The 16,282-nt window shown below is 41.1% G+C and overlaps 1 protein-coding gene across 1 annotated transcript in view; it reads left to right on the forward strand.

Moving 5' to 3' along the window:
* SLIT1 (slit guidance ligand 1) overlaps window positions 1-16,282 on the forward strand; it is an 899,254-nt gene that overhangs the window by 764,144 nt on the left and 118,828 nt on the right. The window contains exons 26-28 of the mRNA XM_078643589.1: window positions 2,634-2,797; window positions 3,673-3,797; window positions 12,539-12,639. Coding sequence (XP_078499715.1) covers window positions 2,634-2,797; window positions 3,673-3,797; window positions 12,539-12,639 — 390 coding nt within the window. The remainder of the gene's footprint in view (window positions 1-2,633; window positions 2,798-3,672; window positions 3,798-12,538; window positions 12,640-16,282) is intronic.

Below are 16,282 nucleotides of genomic sequence, written 5' to 3' on the forward strand. Positions count from 1 at the left end.
GGGGTCGGGATATTACCTCAAATTTAGAGGGAGAGGCCCAACCACCAAGGGACTGGGTGCCAACACAAACAGTGTGAAGTAATGTTATCCCTTGGACTTATTTTTACAACCAATCATACAACCTTACACACTGCTTTACTCACCCTGTGTCCTGGAGAAATATCTCTTAACTACACATACAAACCCATTGCAAATGTGACTCCAAACATATATTATGAAATATCAAAAATGTATTACTTCATTAATGAAGATCATATAAAACCATCATAATCAACAATACATTACACAAAAAATCAATAAAAAGTTAAAAACATATTACACAGAAAGAGACAAATTCAAGTGAATCAATGTGAAATCATCAAGTTACATTAATCCGTTAGAATCTTGAGTACCACATCAAGCCACTATTAGCAAATGACATTACATAAGTTCCTCGGATTTAATAAAAAACAATTGCGTTGACGCGTTTCGGTGTGTTACTTGTTTTGCACCACCTTTCTCAAGACAGAAACTTTCTCTTTTCGTGTCCAGTATTAAAAAAACCAAATACAATCTTATTCAGGTTATCTCCGGGGATTTGCAGCAAACCACTTGCTGAATAAAGTTAATTAATCCCGTGATATTCTGGTCATAGAGGTCTATGTCGACCGGATCGCCACTTCCCCAACTGAATCAATATAATTCCAACCCTCTTGATTGGTTTAAGAAGATCTATGTTTGCGACCCTTCTGGCCTCGTATTGGGTCGTGATTCAAGGTGCCGTCTATATCCTCGAAGTTAATCCTCTTATATTACAGAGGGCGCTGTGAGTTATAAAAATCACCGAACTGCTCCAAGCTCGAGTCGGTTGAATAGCCCCCGTCTGCCACCACCTTCATGGGTGAAAAATCCCAGCTACGGAAATTCTTTTTGTTTAGGCAGCAATTCTCTCACTGGACCCTCGTTCAGAGTCTAGCTTCACCGTTAGTAAAAAAAAAAAAAAAAAAACGAGGAACTAATGTAATGTCATTTGCTAATAGTGGCTTGATGTGGTACTCAAGATTCTAACGGATTAATGTAACTTGATGATTTCGCATTGATTCACTTGAATTTGTCTCTTTCTGTGTAATGTTTTTAAATTTTTATAGATTTTTTGTGTAATGCATTGTTGTTTATGATGGTTTTATATGATCTTCATTAATGAAGTAATACATTTTTGATATTTTCATAATATATGTTTGGAGTCACATTTGCAATGTGTTTGTATGTGTAGTTAAGGAGCAGAATGCTCCTTTGCCGCTTTCAGGTGGCTTGTTAGGAGACTTTTTTCTCCTATGAACTACTCTATGCACCCCGCTAATACAAGCCCATCTAGGACGTGCGTGCCTGGGATGAATGCTGCAATGTTCAGCAGTAGGAGACGGCAGCAGCGCCTGATGAATCTATGTGTTATGTACCACGGATGAATCAATCACAGGTGCTAAGGGCAGCTTTGTCTCCAACCACACTTGTTGTCACTGCCACTGTGTCAAATTATTTAAAACACAATTAAAGAGTTTTATTCAGTGACTACCGCGTCCAAGGAGTGATCCCCACACAACAGATGCGATTTAGAGCAACATAGTGGCTCAGGGAAATAGGGTGCCACTGTGACACTATTGTGACACTCCGTCGACGCCCCCACCTCTCCCACACACATCGCACCAGTGCTTGAAACGAGATCTGAAACGGTGCATAACAATTGCATCCTCCTTAGCAGAGTAAAAGGGGAGATTGGTTGCAATACGGTCCCCCTGTGGCTCCATTTTCTGTATTGATGGAGGAGTTTATACTTTCTACTTGACAAGTCAGACAATCTTCTCAGGTTAATCATTTCAAAAATATCCCCTCAATGGCGTCATTAAGCGATGACAGGTTCTTGAAAGCAGGCACTTGGGTATAATGGGGTTCTTTCGTAAAACACAAAGGTTTGCCCGTGTGGAATGCAGCCGCCTCTCCAGTAGACCAAAAATAAAACAAATCAGGAATATTTTGTCCTTTCTCCCAACCTTAACAATTTGAAATGTTCTCAGTGCAGGTGTCCTAATAAAGTTGAAAGTCATAGCATCCTCTGAAAAATATGGATTGTACAGGCACTAGCTGCACAGCAAAAATCAAAAAACTTAAATTGTGATTTAATAACGCAGATACGGCCACATGTAAAGATGTATTTTTTAGAAATTAACTTAACATTGATGGGATTACATTATACAAATTAAAGTTTAAAACTGGCTTTAGGACATGCATCTAAGTAAAAGAATTTCGTGCAGGGAAACTGACATGCGCCTCTACCACAGTATCAAAGTTTAGATGCTGATTACTCCAACGCTGGTGCTCCATATTTTTAAACCATCGTATCCTACTAAATATGTACAAAGAATGCCTCAGACGTGGTATGCTACCTGTTTTTTTCTGTCCTATTCTCCACAATCATAAAATGTGAGAGAAGAGGTATAAGACTCCAAAAGGGATCCACGCACTGCTAAAGAAATGTAAATTACAACTTTTGATAGTGTGGCTAATATGCGGGGTAGCCTCATTACCAGATCTTGCCATCACTTCACGCAAAGGTTCTTAACCTTGTTTCTTGCATGATTGTGTTTTTCATTCTTCAGAGCCATCGGCGCCAACCCCTTGTACTGTGATTGCAACCTGCGGTGGCTTTCAGGCTGGGTCAAAACAGGGTACAAGGAGCCAGGCATTGCCCGCTGCGCCGGACCCCCTGACATGGACGGCAAGCTTTTACTCACCACTCCTGCTAAGAAGTTTGAATGCCAGGGTAAGGGGTCTTCAGCTCAGAGCACCCAGGTCGATGTCACAGAATGTGGCAATCCTTTTACTTGCAGGCCTCTGGTCTAGTTTACGAACTTCTGCATCGATCAGTGGAAACCACTCTACAACATAACTTCTGTTCTATTTCACAGTGATAGATATATGTGGCCGTAGTTGCATCAGAAGGCAGGAGACAAAACTAAGGGGTATATTATCAAGAACAGGCGATAAAATTATCGCCGCTTTATCGGCAGGAAACTGCCGCGAAAGCGGCGATAATGGGCTTGATAAAATGTCCTTGTGAATTCCCATAGCAGCCCAGGTCAACACCAGAACCTAGGCTGCTATGGGAATTCACAAGGGCCTATTATCAAGCCCATTATCGCTGCTTTAGCGGCAGTTTCCTGCCGATAAAGCGGCGATAATTTTATCACCTGTTCTTGATAATATGTCCCTGAGAGCCTTATTTACAATTTGGTGGATGGGATACTCTGTCACAAACGTGCCAAATGACGGATCCGCCATATTGCAAGTGCACTATTGGCTATGGCACTTGTAATACGGCGGACAGGCTATCTGTGACGTTTTGACAGAGTACCCAGCCACATTGTATTTTTTAATGCTAAGTGAGCTCATACATAACATTTGTTTAACTATTAACAAATGCATGTTGCTGGCAGTATATAAGCGAGACACTTTTCTTTGTCAGTGAATATATCTCCATGTCGTCGTTTTAAGCGCAAAATATTTACTCCAAGGATAAATGCATATTACTGTTCATGCATAGCAATGTATTGGTATGTATTTGTCTTGTAGATCACCTTTTTTCCAAATACAATTTTAATGAGGACCTTTTTGTTTGTTTTTTTGCGCTCCATTCAGGGCCCCCAGCCCCAAACATCCTGGCCAAGTGTAACCCGTGCTTCTCCAGCCCATGCCGCAATCAGGCCACTTGCCAAAATGACCCAATGGAGATTTACAAGTGCATCTGTGCAAGTGGGTACAAGGTAAGGCTGACAGAAGGAGCAGTGTTTAGACTATATCCCATGTGGCTGGCCCCTGAGAGCATTTTACTCCAGGGAAATAACTCCAACAGGTTCCCAAGGCAACTATTTTCTTGCAAGCAGATGGCGTTCAAAGTAGGTTTAGCTGCTTTCTGTTAATGTGTACTTAAACTTTTGTATTAGGCAAGAAGAAAGCAAATAGGTTTGGCTACCAAGTTTAAATGATGATATTACTTGATAATTCAAGGTGAATAATGTTATGCTGAGAGATTTTTTTACATACAGCCAGATGCAGCACTTTGCTGTAGAGTGAAATGAAATTAAATGAAAAAATGTATTGTTTGATTAATGAAAATCTTACAATATATATGCAGTAATTACTTATAAAATCCAATTATAAAATAAAAAATAACAAATTTGATCTTCAAGTTCGTTGTACTCTTTACATATTATGTACATTCTACATTACAGTCTATTAGTTTTTGTAGAGTGCTAAATAGCGATGTACCTAGCTGTTTAAATGTACAAGACAACTAAAACTCCTGCATAACCCTCTTAACGCTGATCGGTATGCTCCGATGGATGGCTTATGTCAAAGATATCCAACATAGATCCTAGAGTGCCTGATCCAAGGCAGAGTTTCAGGATATCAACTTAAAATACATTTACACTTATTGATTCTTAAATTGATCCCACTTGCATAGTGAGTGGTTATCCTTCCGGAAAACCTGGCATGAATCATGCCCCTGGATCTATGCTGGACATAATTAAATATGGCAATGGCACATCTTTATTTTAATGTGACTTGTCACACACTCTTCTTACAAAGACACTACGGATGATGAAGAAAGAGTTCCACACAAGTACATTTGTCACCTTCTTACAGTCACCAATAGGAAAACAATGCTCAGCTGCTAAGTTTTATTAGAGCCATTCAATACAGTTTAGGCGAGGCTCCAAGTGCTACTTCAGCAAAGGATGGTGAAGAAATCATAATTTCTCCGAAGCAGGTGAAACTGAGCTCGAGCAGCAAGAGGTGATGAATAATGCGGTCAGCATCACACTTCATCAAAGTACTTTCGCAACGCGAGTATGGTTGTGCAAAATCTTTGCATATGTATTGTAGATAATTACTTTGTATAAAAAGATGCTCACCGGCAACTTTTGTTGGGATATGATGCTTACAGTCTTACAACAGTGATGGATTATCGAATCTTGATGATGACCTCATTGTAGTGTTAGAGGATATTCCACCACTACAGCAACAACAGTGGAAAATCTAAAGATGCTATAAGTTGTATGGTGCCAGAGTATCATCTGACTAAAATATTGTGTCCTAAATATGGTCTACAAAATATGGAGTTAATAACCGAAAATCTGAACCCAATGGGATATTTTTGTCGACAAAATTTAGAAAGCAATATTTATGTCAGATAATATTTTTGTAAGTGTTATGCTGATGTAAACTCCATACATTTTACTGCCATGTCCAAATTCACTCCTTTCTGAAAACAGACCTATAAAACTTTCTTTAGAAAATGTCAATGTTTTTTCCGATTATGGTAAACTCTGTCCTGGGCAGGGTGTATTCGCATGAGTTTTTCTCTCCATCTCTCACAGTTTAACAGATCACGATCTTTCCATCCAAATTGTCTGTCTAGAACTGAAACTGCTGAAAGAGGAAGGGTATGAGGGCAAGAGGCAGTGACACCATATAATGTCAAAATTACTTGCCGATAATTTTCATTACTCTGAATCTGCATTCCTCGTCGCAGTACTTATGGTACTGTTGAAGCACTTTGCACTGTATACATTTCAGGAAATTCTGGGGCTTCTACTTCTCTTTACATAGTACAAGTGTGGGTGAGAGGAGGTGTAATAGATCTGAAAGACAGACACCTGAAGGAAGGTGACAGAAGGTAACACCTCCCCACTGTACAAAGTAAAGAATGGAATGAGGAATGCAGGATGAGGAGGTCACTACTGGCAAGGTGTTGACAGTATTGCCGTTCTTTTGATTACATTTGACTGGGTTCCTCTGAAAAGCATCACTGTATTCACAGTCTACTGTTTAGTTTTCATAATCATTAAACTAGGTCAACCAATGTACCTGAAAAATGCCCATACTGCCTCAGTAGATCCTATGTTCCCTTTCAAATCCTGGAAGTGAAGAAAACCAAAACATTAAAGAAAGCTGCCTTCTGCTTTTCCTTGTGAATCTGAACCAATATTCTTGGGCTGTTTGGTTAATTCCTGTAATCCTACTGTTCTCTAAGGCTCTCTATATCCATCCAGTTTCATCTCATCTGATAGCTCAAGGGCTCCTGCTTATATTCTTGTTCCTTAGTCTTTGCTCCATTCTGCGTGATTTCTAGTGTAATGCATTGCTTTTATCCTCATGTCAATTGGCTGGTGCATGGAAAGGGCTCTGCTGCCCACATGGCTGGGTTGACAGGTTGACAAATAAAGCTGTGCGTGACTGTCTGAGATGAGTCAGCTTTTCGGTTTGTTCAGGGCAGTCTTTGTGAGACTTTTTACAGTGCTGGTTCCATACCATTGGTCGCTGCTCTCAACCTCATATCTTGGTCCACAATCCAGCTGGGGGAATTCTGTGGGACATGACAAGTGCTTATGAGATAGAAGCAGTGCTTTATTTGAGCCGGTGGTGGTGTCAGTGGGGGCCGCCAGCACTTATTTTTGGGGCCCGGCACTTATTTTTCTTGTTCTGACATTTACCAAGAGAAAGGGAAAGGAAAATACACAAATGGGAAAAGGTAAGAAGAGAAAGGCAAACAGAGGGTGAAAGAAGGAACCTGCATGAGTGACATAAGGGGACAGGGAGTGTCTGGCAGTGGATTAAAGAGGTCTGAGGTGAATTTAGGACTGTGCAGCCGTATCAATCGCGATGACAACTGGCTTCTGAGCAGCACTTGGGGCACCGGCACTCATTATTTTGCAAACTAAACACTGGACAGGAGCTTTGTTGCATTTGAATGTAGGAGGAAGGATCACAATGCCTAATTCTGCTTCCATCTGGACTGCCGTTGACAGCGGGCAAAAGTAAAAAATCTAATTATGAAGCTGTGAAATATATAACAGCAGCGGGCAGCAAAACAACACAATTATTTTCAAAGGCACACGGTTTACAAAAAGCATTAGAATCCGTGCAAAATGTTTGTGTAAAAGAAGATTGAGGATTTCCTTTGGAGAAGGATAGCCATTTGGCAGTAATTCCACAATTGTTCAAATTATGCTACTTATGCTACCACAACAAGTTAACAAGGCATTATCGCATATTTAGATGGATGTGGGGAATAACATGGGTAAAATGCATCTGCATGCTTTACCAGAATCTACATTTTTATGAGGGAAAACAGCTTTTTCTAACTACAAAAATAAATCATGTTTACAGCACAGGAACACAAAGGCTGGTAAAGGCGAGTGTAAAAGGTTGTCGACATTTCAAACTAACTCGGGAAGAACACTAGATTCATGCAATGCATACGCGACTTAAGGTCGCCGGGTATTGTATAGAGGTTGGAGGTAACAAGGCCTCCGGTGGATGGCCCGCCCACCCCGCTCTCTGAGCTCTGCAAAAGCCTCATTACCAAGCATTCAAAGATGAACATGGCAACAGACTACCCACCCTATTTACGATTGTACTCCTGGGGCCGTATTACAGTAAGTTGCCCAGGGGCACAACAGGCGTTTGCATCCACTTTGCACCCCTCTCCCCCCCCAGGGGCACTTTGGTATTATAGAAGAGGGAGCAGGTGCTTTTGTGTCCCCTTCAGTAATACCAATAACGCTGGCGCACTTAAATCTCCAGTGCTACCTTCAGGGGGGGCCTTCCTTCATTTGTGTGGGGGCATATTATTATGCAAATGAGTGAATTCCATTGCCTCTGCACCCACACTGTATTACCAACGCCAGCGTTAGAGGCAAAGAAGCTCAAAGGTGGCGCACTGTGAGTGCGGGTGGCGCACTGTGAGTGCGCCCCCTGAGAGCAGCCCTCCAACCCTCTAGACATCCCCTTGCAGGCAGGTGCAGTCGTCACTGCACCAGCCGGCAATGGGATCTCTAATCCCCTGTAAACTGTGAAAACATGGAGCTGCTACAAGCAGCAAGTTCGGGGCTGCTCTGGGGGCAGTGCATTCACTGTAATAGGGCTCACTTTCATTGTTTGCACCGGGCACACCTTTTAATAGGTGCGCCCAGAGCAAACAATATAAATGCATAGTACAGCCACAGATGGCTATATCCTGCCAATGACTCCAATGCACAGCATGATAATACTAGACAAACACAATGATCAAAGGCCCCCCACATGCGGAGGAAATGCCCTCAGTGTGTCAAGAACATTGCTTTATTCTTGTTTTTGCCAATCAACCCGACTTGGGAGATTTATCTTTGGAATTTAAAAAGCTACCATCAGATCCACCCTACCATCACAAAACGGGGGGCAAGCTCTCATTTATGTTTTTGCTAAAGAGGCTCCCACCAACTACACTTTATTTAATCACACACACAGACAAACACATACACATATACCCCAATCAAAAACTCATACACGTGGCCTTTAAATATGGTGGACTGGCTACCGCTGTCCAGGCAGACAGTGTTTCAGCCATCCCAACCATTTGTCAACTGCCTCCCAAAGGCTACAAGGAGCCGTGTGCTAGGGTAAATAATTTTAATGGAGAGCCGTAGAGAGGGACCCGTTACTGGAAAGGGCCCTCACTGTTGAATGTCTCAGTCCAAAAAAGGTTGCATTTTCAGGGGTTAGATTGACTGCTTAAAGAATACGCCATCGAGCGGCGGAACTCAGATCAGGAATGTAAATGCCTGCTTGATTTTTGCATTAAAAATATCCCTGTTAGGAAAGTCAGACTATTACCTTACACGACTTATGTTTGCTGCATGTATTTATAGATGCACACTGCAATGAGTCAAGAAACGCAAAGATCTGCTACAGAACAAAATGTACTGATATTTCAATACGTAATAAAACGGAGACATCAACTTTCTTTGCTGCCTGCATTCCTGTTTTACCATCACCTTCGCCTCAAGTTACCTTCATCTATGCCCCCCCCACCCCTTAAGCTAGTACGTGCCGTTGGAATTTAGTGCAGGTTTGAGTCATTTTGGAAGCAGTTGTCAAGCACAGACACATTTTCGAAATGTCCTCAATACTTTTGATGCTATACTAGGGAGATGCAGTCATTCTTCCAGCATGTGCCTGCAGGTGCCCCGGGTACCTGTCTCACCTAAACTAGGGTAGGCAGCACACGTGTCACTCAAAAGAGATAACCTCTAGAGATATGTGTGCATCATCTGAATTTAGTAAATTGTACTCTTTCTTTCTCCAAACCGGCATAATCTTTTGATCTAGCTTGAATTAAGCCGGTGTGTGCCTTCTACTCTCTGATAGCTTATAGGCACAAAATTTGAAAGCAAGCTTGTAATCACTAAAAAAGAGCATATGAGTGATAGATAACAGCACGAGTAAACTTTTTGATTTCTGTACTATGCAGGTCTATGAACATGGATCTTACAAGTCAATCCAATCCGAAGAGACGTGGTTTGCAACCATCCCCTGTATTTGTGATCGAGAGTGATGCTGTAACAAACTATTAGAATATGTAATACTCCTGTGTTGCTCCTGCCCTCATAGGAGACATGTTATTATGCACATCCATCTGCATTATGCATAGATCATGGCCAGCAGCAACAATTGCAGTGAAGGTTGCCGTCTCTGCTGTGCCAAATACATCATGCCGCTGAGCTGGAGCGATCCCACAGGCGTGAAATGGTAAATCAGAAACTCTGTGAAAGTGCCAATTGTGGGGCCAAGTTGCAACATTAATTTAAATTCAAATTCTCCGTTTTTAGCTATAATATTGTCTTTGCACATTGGTGCATGGATCCGAGAAGCTTTTCTTAAACATGGTTGGCTGCATGCTGCTCCAGGCCCGAGCCAAGGCACTGAAGGAGCAGCGACAGTCACCCTGGAGTCAGCAGTCATACACGTTTGATGAGCATGGGAGAGGCTGGATTAGTATTGGAAGGTAGCCATGCTCCTCTCATCCGTAACATAAACTCACCATCTGTTTCGAGAAGGCAGGCTTACTCTGAAAGCACATTTGATGCTCCTCTTCAGATAGAGCCTCCTTCCTGTCACTCATCCAAATAGACGGCACTGTTTCCAGGTACATTTCTTCTCTTGCACTTGACAAGTGGTGTTATTCCGCTACCAAATCATTGTTTTGCTATCACACACATACACACACAAGCACGCACTCTCACCCACACACACATCAATATCTCATACACACAAATATATACACATCTTAAATTTAAAGATACAAATAAGTACATATATACAGAAAGTTACACATATGCGCATCACAGCCTCATACACATGCACATTTTCACACTCACAGACTCGTGCACATACACATGTAAACGTCACAAACTCATACAACCTCACAAACGCATGCCCAACCCCATACAGACACCTTCAATCATACATATATGCACAAACATAAATGCACACACACTCACTTATAAATAAACATCACAAGCGCATGCACACATACTCATTTCCACACTCAAAAACCATACACAAAGCCACACACCCCATAGTACTTATATACAAATATACTTCTGTTGTGGTCTCCCATTCTACAACCTCAGAGAGAACCTCCTTCCCAAGCCCATTTCCTCAGCCAACATTGTTTTGAGTCAACACCAGCAGATTGCATTACTCCCACAGTGCAAGTGGATTCACTCTGCACTAGCATTTGGCTCACATGCTGAGAAACCTACTTCCATCTTGAACGACAGTCAGGGCATATATTAGGACAACACACAGTAGGAGGGGTAGGTGCACTGTGCATCTGACAGTGGTCAACATAGTCCAGAATTTGTGCTGGTAGTAACAAGTGCAGGGCACTGACACTCGTTTTTCTGGAAGAGGATTTATTTTTTCATTATCAGACTTTCACTCAGAGCAAGAGAGGTCAAGACATTGTGATTTTTTTTAATGGAAAAGGAGTGACAGTGGAGCCCTTGGGGATTTCAATGGATACTAACAATAAGAGTGATCCAGAGAAAGCCGTTTGAACACATCACTGCCTGAAATAAAGGTTTTGAACCATTATAGGAAGGTTTTGATGATGCCTTTGTGGGAAAAAAAGAGTCAGAAATACAGCCTCTTGCAGTAAAGCCACTAACTCATCAAGGAATGTCAAAGGGGAGGGTTTACCTGGGTCTGGTGGCTTAGTGGACTAATGCGTCCACTGTTGGCGGCCTGTGTTTGACTGCGTAGTCACCGTTTAAAAAACCCGGTGGGTCCACTCTTTATTCTGAGGTCACTAAAATGAGTCCCATTGAATTGGATAACAATAAACATCTGTTATTACCCTTCTGGGTGAACATGCACTTGATACATGTTATGTTGCTTTTGAAAGAAAGTTCACGGGAATGAGGTGGAATAGCAATAATGGTGTCTGTTGGTTGGTGCTGTGATCTGCGGGTTACATTTTTTGTAACAGTGATACCACCACCAGATTTCTAACTGTGTGAATCATGTGTGATAGTGTAGCCATGAAAGATGGGAAATGAGAAGGGAGTGAGGTGTGTAATGAAGAGGATGGTGAGATTGTTTGTGTGAAGAAATGTACTATTTGGTATGCTGATGAATAATGACGGAGTGTGTGTTGTGTTCCAACATGGAGAAGGAGGTTGTGCAGTGTACCTCTGTGAATTGTGAAGCTCGTTGGTCAGCATTTCATAATAAATGCTTTGCCAAACTATATTGTAAATTATACTGAATAGTCATGTAGTAGACCATGTTAAGCAAGAACTCCACTGAGAGCTCTCCAATGATCTGCAGAAGGATCACTTTATGCTGAAAGAGTCTCTTCATCTAGCTTTACTGTAGTCATTTGCCAGGCGCAAATGGAATGTAACTAAGTTCAAGAATGAGGAGATCTTTTATGAAAGGGCATCTAGAGATACTAATCTTTGTATAAATTATTAACAACATACTTACACCCAGAGGTTTTTCTTTGATATGGAATGATGAGCTCTATCAAACATCACAACATCACAGGCCAGGTTCTCAAAGATCTCAGAAATTATTGATTTTGAAAATTGTAAGCTTTCTTTTCATGTGAACCCCGGTTTAGAATATGTAACGATCTCTATGCATTCTAGATTACAATCGAAAAACAGGGTGAGGTGTTGTAGATAAATTATGAAATACTGCATACAGTTCAATATGAAAGATCCGTCTGTTGTTTCAACAAAGAACCTCAAAGCATGCAAAGTGTACTTCACAACTAGACCTTAAGAAAAAATGCACTTTCCAAATATAGGGATTCCTATGAACTCTTTCGGGTCACCAAGGTGATACTGAATTGTGAAACTGTGCGAGCACTCTGGCTTGCGATTGTATCGCAGAATATCATTGTTAGGAATATTGTCTGACATAAATAACTTATCTTAAATATTATGTTCTCAAATATTGTCCCCTTGAGTGAAGATTTGTTATTATTATCTCCTATATAGAGATACTTTTGTAAATGATATGTGGGACACAGAATTTAAATCTGACAATATTCAGACAACTATATTCTGATCCCATTCCCAGATGACATGTCTCTGCTAAATTAAGCATAACTGTGATGTTTCTGGCACAGCGGATCTATAGTTGCATACATTTTTTTTCTCTCCTGCAGGGCAGAGATTGTGAAACACCTCTAAATGTATGTTCCAGTAATCCATGTGAAAATGGTGGAACATGCCATTCAAAGGAAGGTGGGGAAGATGACGGCTTCACGTGAGTACACCTTGAGTTTTTCATTGATAAGTACATTTCACCCACATTAGCCTATTTTGGAAGTTTGCTCTTGAAAAAAAGGTTTGCTATGCAGGCACACTGAACATAGTGTTACACAGCAAAGCTTTAGTGCCCTCAGCGGAGTCGTCATGGCAGTGTCTGTACTGAAGAATCAGAGATCCTGGCAGAGATCTCTAAATATGGTGGGTAGTCATCCACCAAAGCTGCAGAGTACATCCTCCCATACTCTAAATACAGCTGTTTCTCCCAATACCAATGTTGGAAGACAGTTGCATGCATTTACCACACATTCTGTAAAGAACAATGTCATATGTTTACTGCGGCACCTATTTATTAAACACTCACACTTTCTCTCTAATGTTCTTCGTCCTCTACTTTATGTGCGTTGTATGACAGACCACGCATGCCTTTACCATGCATGCCTTTCAATGCAGGAAGTATATCGAATGCAACGTTTTCACACATTCCTTTAGCTCCCTTACATCGATTTGCCTTAGGGAATAGCTGGACGTTGGAATAGTATAAGTTACTATTCCAACTCCAGTCTGTGTAACAGTAGGGAAGGTGTTGGACTTTAAATCCAACACCAGTCCAACAACATGTCTTTTAGTGCGCAAGTCATTATGAAGACTTGCGCACTAAAGGAACACATGGTAACGTCACATTCGATGTAGTGCCCATGTTGTAAAGGCACTATGTGGTTTAGACTGCATGGTAAAAGCAGTTTCCCCTTTATGTGTACCCTGATAGTGATAATCATCACCCTTTTATAAATCCGATAGCCGAGGGATGGGAATTTAACATGTATGATAATTATCACCTATTCAGAGCTCAGCCCAGGTGAATGGAGAATAACATTTCAATTATGCACCTTACCATACCAAAATCTGCATTTTTCACATGTTAAAATTCTCCAGGTTTGACCTGCCAAAATTTAACGCCAGGTGTCAGACTATGTTGAACCTCAGATTTACATGTGCTGTGAACTCTGACAAACTTATAATTGTGCACTTTAGTATAATGAGGAGCATATCCCCCATGAACTGCTTACATTATCACAGCTCTTCGGAGGCGCTTTTAATGAATTACAATGAACCTGAACAAGGTGAATGAAGAACGTGTTCTTGGCATTTCGTATTTCTTTATCTTCTATTCATTGCAGCCAGTAGTTTGGGTCACGCTGTTGTTTCATACATGTTACTAAATCACATTAGCAGAGTCTTATAAGGTTCAAGGCATTTGACAGCAATAGAGATTTGAGAATCGCATTATCATATATTAAAAATAAAGATGACACAAATCTTCGGAAGGATAGATACTGTGTATGCAATTCACATGTGGCAAGCAAATAATAATCATGATTTTTATGGGACTGAAAAGAAAGACATAGGACCTGATTTAGAGTTTGGAGTACATTGTTTACTCCATGACGGGGTCCAAATAAAATACTCTATAGCCCTGACAGAGTAACCATAATCCTAATTTAGAGATGTTCACCAGCTCAGGAGACATATCTTAACTTTTTCAGTAACTGCCATCACAGCGGTTTCTGTCAATGTATTAAAAATTTGACATATGATACTGTCAAAGTGACAGTAATGTCTGTCAAACTTTTAACATGGTTTTGTTTTTTCAAAAACCAAAACTCAAAGAAGGATTTTGTTTTGAATAAAACAAAAGTGAATGACCCCCCCCCATCATGGGTGTTTTCTTCCATCATGTGGAGGTCATTTAAACGTTTTTACTGGTCCTTACTCCCACGTCTTTCTCAGCCGTAAAGGAGAGTGAAAACTGGCCATTCGACTGCCCACTCTAAATCGGTTGGGCGGTTGAATGGACATCCAATGGGCCTTACTCTTTCATGCCGTCCAAGGAATATGTCAGTGACAGAGACAAAGCTGTCTCCATCGCTAACATACTTAAGGCTCTCCCATCTATAAATTAGGCAACGGAACTTCAGTTTGGCAGAGACGGTACTTCTTCGCCATTGTGACAGAGTAACCTCTAAAACAAACTCTAAATCAGCCCCATAGTGCGGTGAGAAACTCCAATTTTACTTAATAGGGAAATCCGGTGATTGATGTCACAATATCTCTCAAAATCCAAGGGAACACTATCAAACAAATTAACATTATAGAATGTCAATTGTTGGGGATCGTTAATGATGCAGGACTAGGAAAGAGAACCGATTTTTTTTCAGATCATATGCACTTGTGGTTTCTCACTTCCTGGTCAACAAATCATTAAAGCAGCATATGCCCCTGACACTAAGCGGAGAACAAATCAGTCAGGTGCCCAAAGATGGGCAGAGGTACATTGTGGCTTAATTAATGTAAGGTCGCTCGCCAAACATAAATATGAAATAGCATATACCATCTTACAGTATAACTTAGATATGCTATTTCTTACTGAAACATGGGTAGACCTATTGTCCGACCCTGATTTCGTGGTCGCAGTCCCACAGGGATATGTATCACATAGAACGGACACACCCATTAAGAGAGGAGGAGGGGTGGCCATAATATAACGTAAACATTTTGGAGCCTTGTTCTCTCCAGCTTTGGACCTCCACTATGAAGGGCTTTATTTCACGTTAGAATTAAACCCCAAAAACATCTTTAAGGGTATGCTGGTGTGCCGCCCCCTGGCTCTAGAGCCAGTTTCACTGAAAACACAGACTCATTACTGGAACCTTTCCTCTCCACTAAAGAGTTTACGATCCTGGGCAACTTTAATATATACCTTGAGGAATTGTCAGATAAAGACACAACCAGACTCATGGAAACGCTAGGTACGCTAGGATTAACACAGATGGTACGATAACCCACCCATGAGGCCAGACACACGCTGGATGGTGTATTCTCCCCTGTATCAGACTTGGCAGTCTAGGATATCTATACTCTGGTCTGGTCAGATCATAAATTAATACTATTTGATTACACAGCTCTAATAACATTAGAAGCTAGGGCTACAAAACACAGCATACCACCTATAAAGCCTGGAATAAGAAAAATAAAAACATCCTGGAATTTCAACTGGAACAGGCACAGCCGACCCTGAGCATGCATGCAGATCAGGCAGCCGAGGAAAACACAGATTGGCTGAATGATGCATTTAGAGCTACAGTGCATATTTGCAAAAATTCAGGGAACCGTAGTCAACCATCAGCTCCCTGGTACACTAAAGCTTTGCGACGGGAGAAACAAAAATGCCGCAGACTAGAAAGGCGATGGAGAATGAATTATGAGGTAGCAGACAAAAATATTTACATAAATGCATTGGCCAACTACAAACCCCTACTGACTACTGAAAAAGGGACGTTTTTCACCCGACAGATCGAGCAAGCAAAAAACTCAGGTAAAGAACTCTTTAGGGTGGTAGAAAAGCTCACTACCACCCCCAGCAAAAAAACTTCAGGGAGTAGTCAGCTTTTATTTGACAATATTGCCAGTGCGTTTAAGAACACTGTCAATGACATATATAACACTTTTAAAAATACTATCTCCAAAAAGCCAGTCAAGGAACCCACAAACAATGAGATCGGAGGAAATCTTTTACTGAATTTCTCACAGGAATCTAGTGAGCTTGTGGAAAAACTAATTCAGGAAATCAAATCAGGATC

Source organism: Lissotriton helveticus, chromosome 5_1 (genome assembly GCF_964261635.1).
Source record: "Lissotriton helveticus chromosome 5_1, aLisHel1.1, whole genome shotgun sequence".
Taxonomy (NCBI): Eukaryota; Metazoa; Chordata; class Amphibia; order Caudata; family Salamandridae; genus Lissotriton; species Lissotriton helveticus.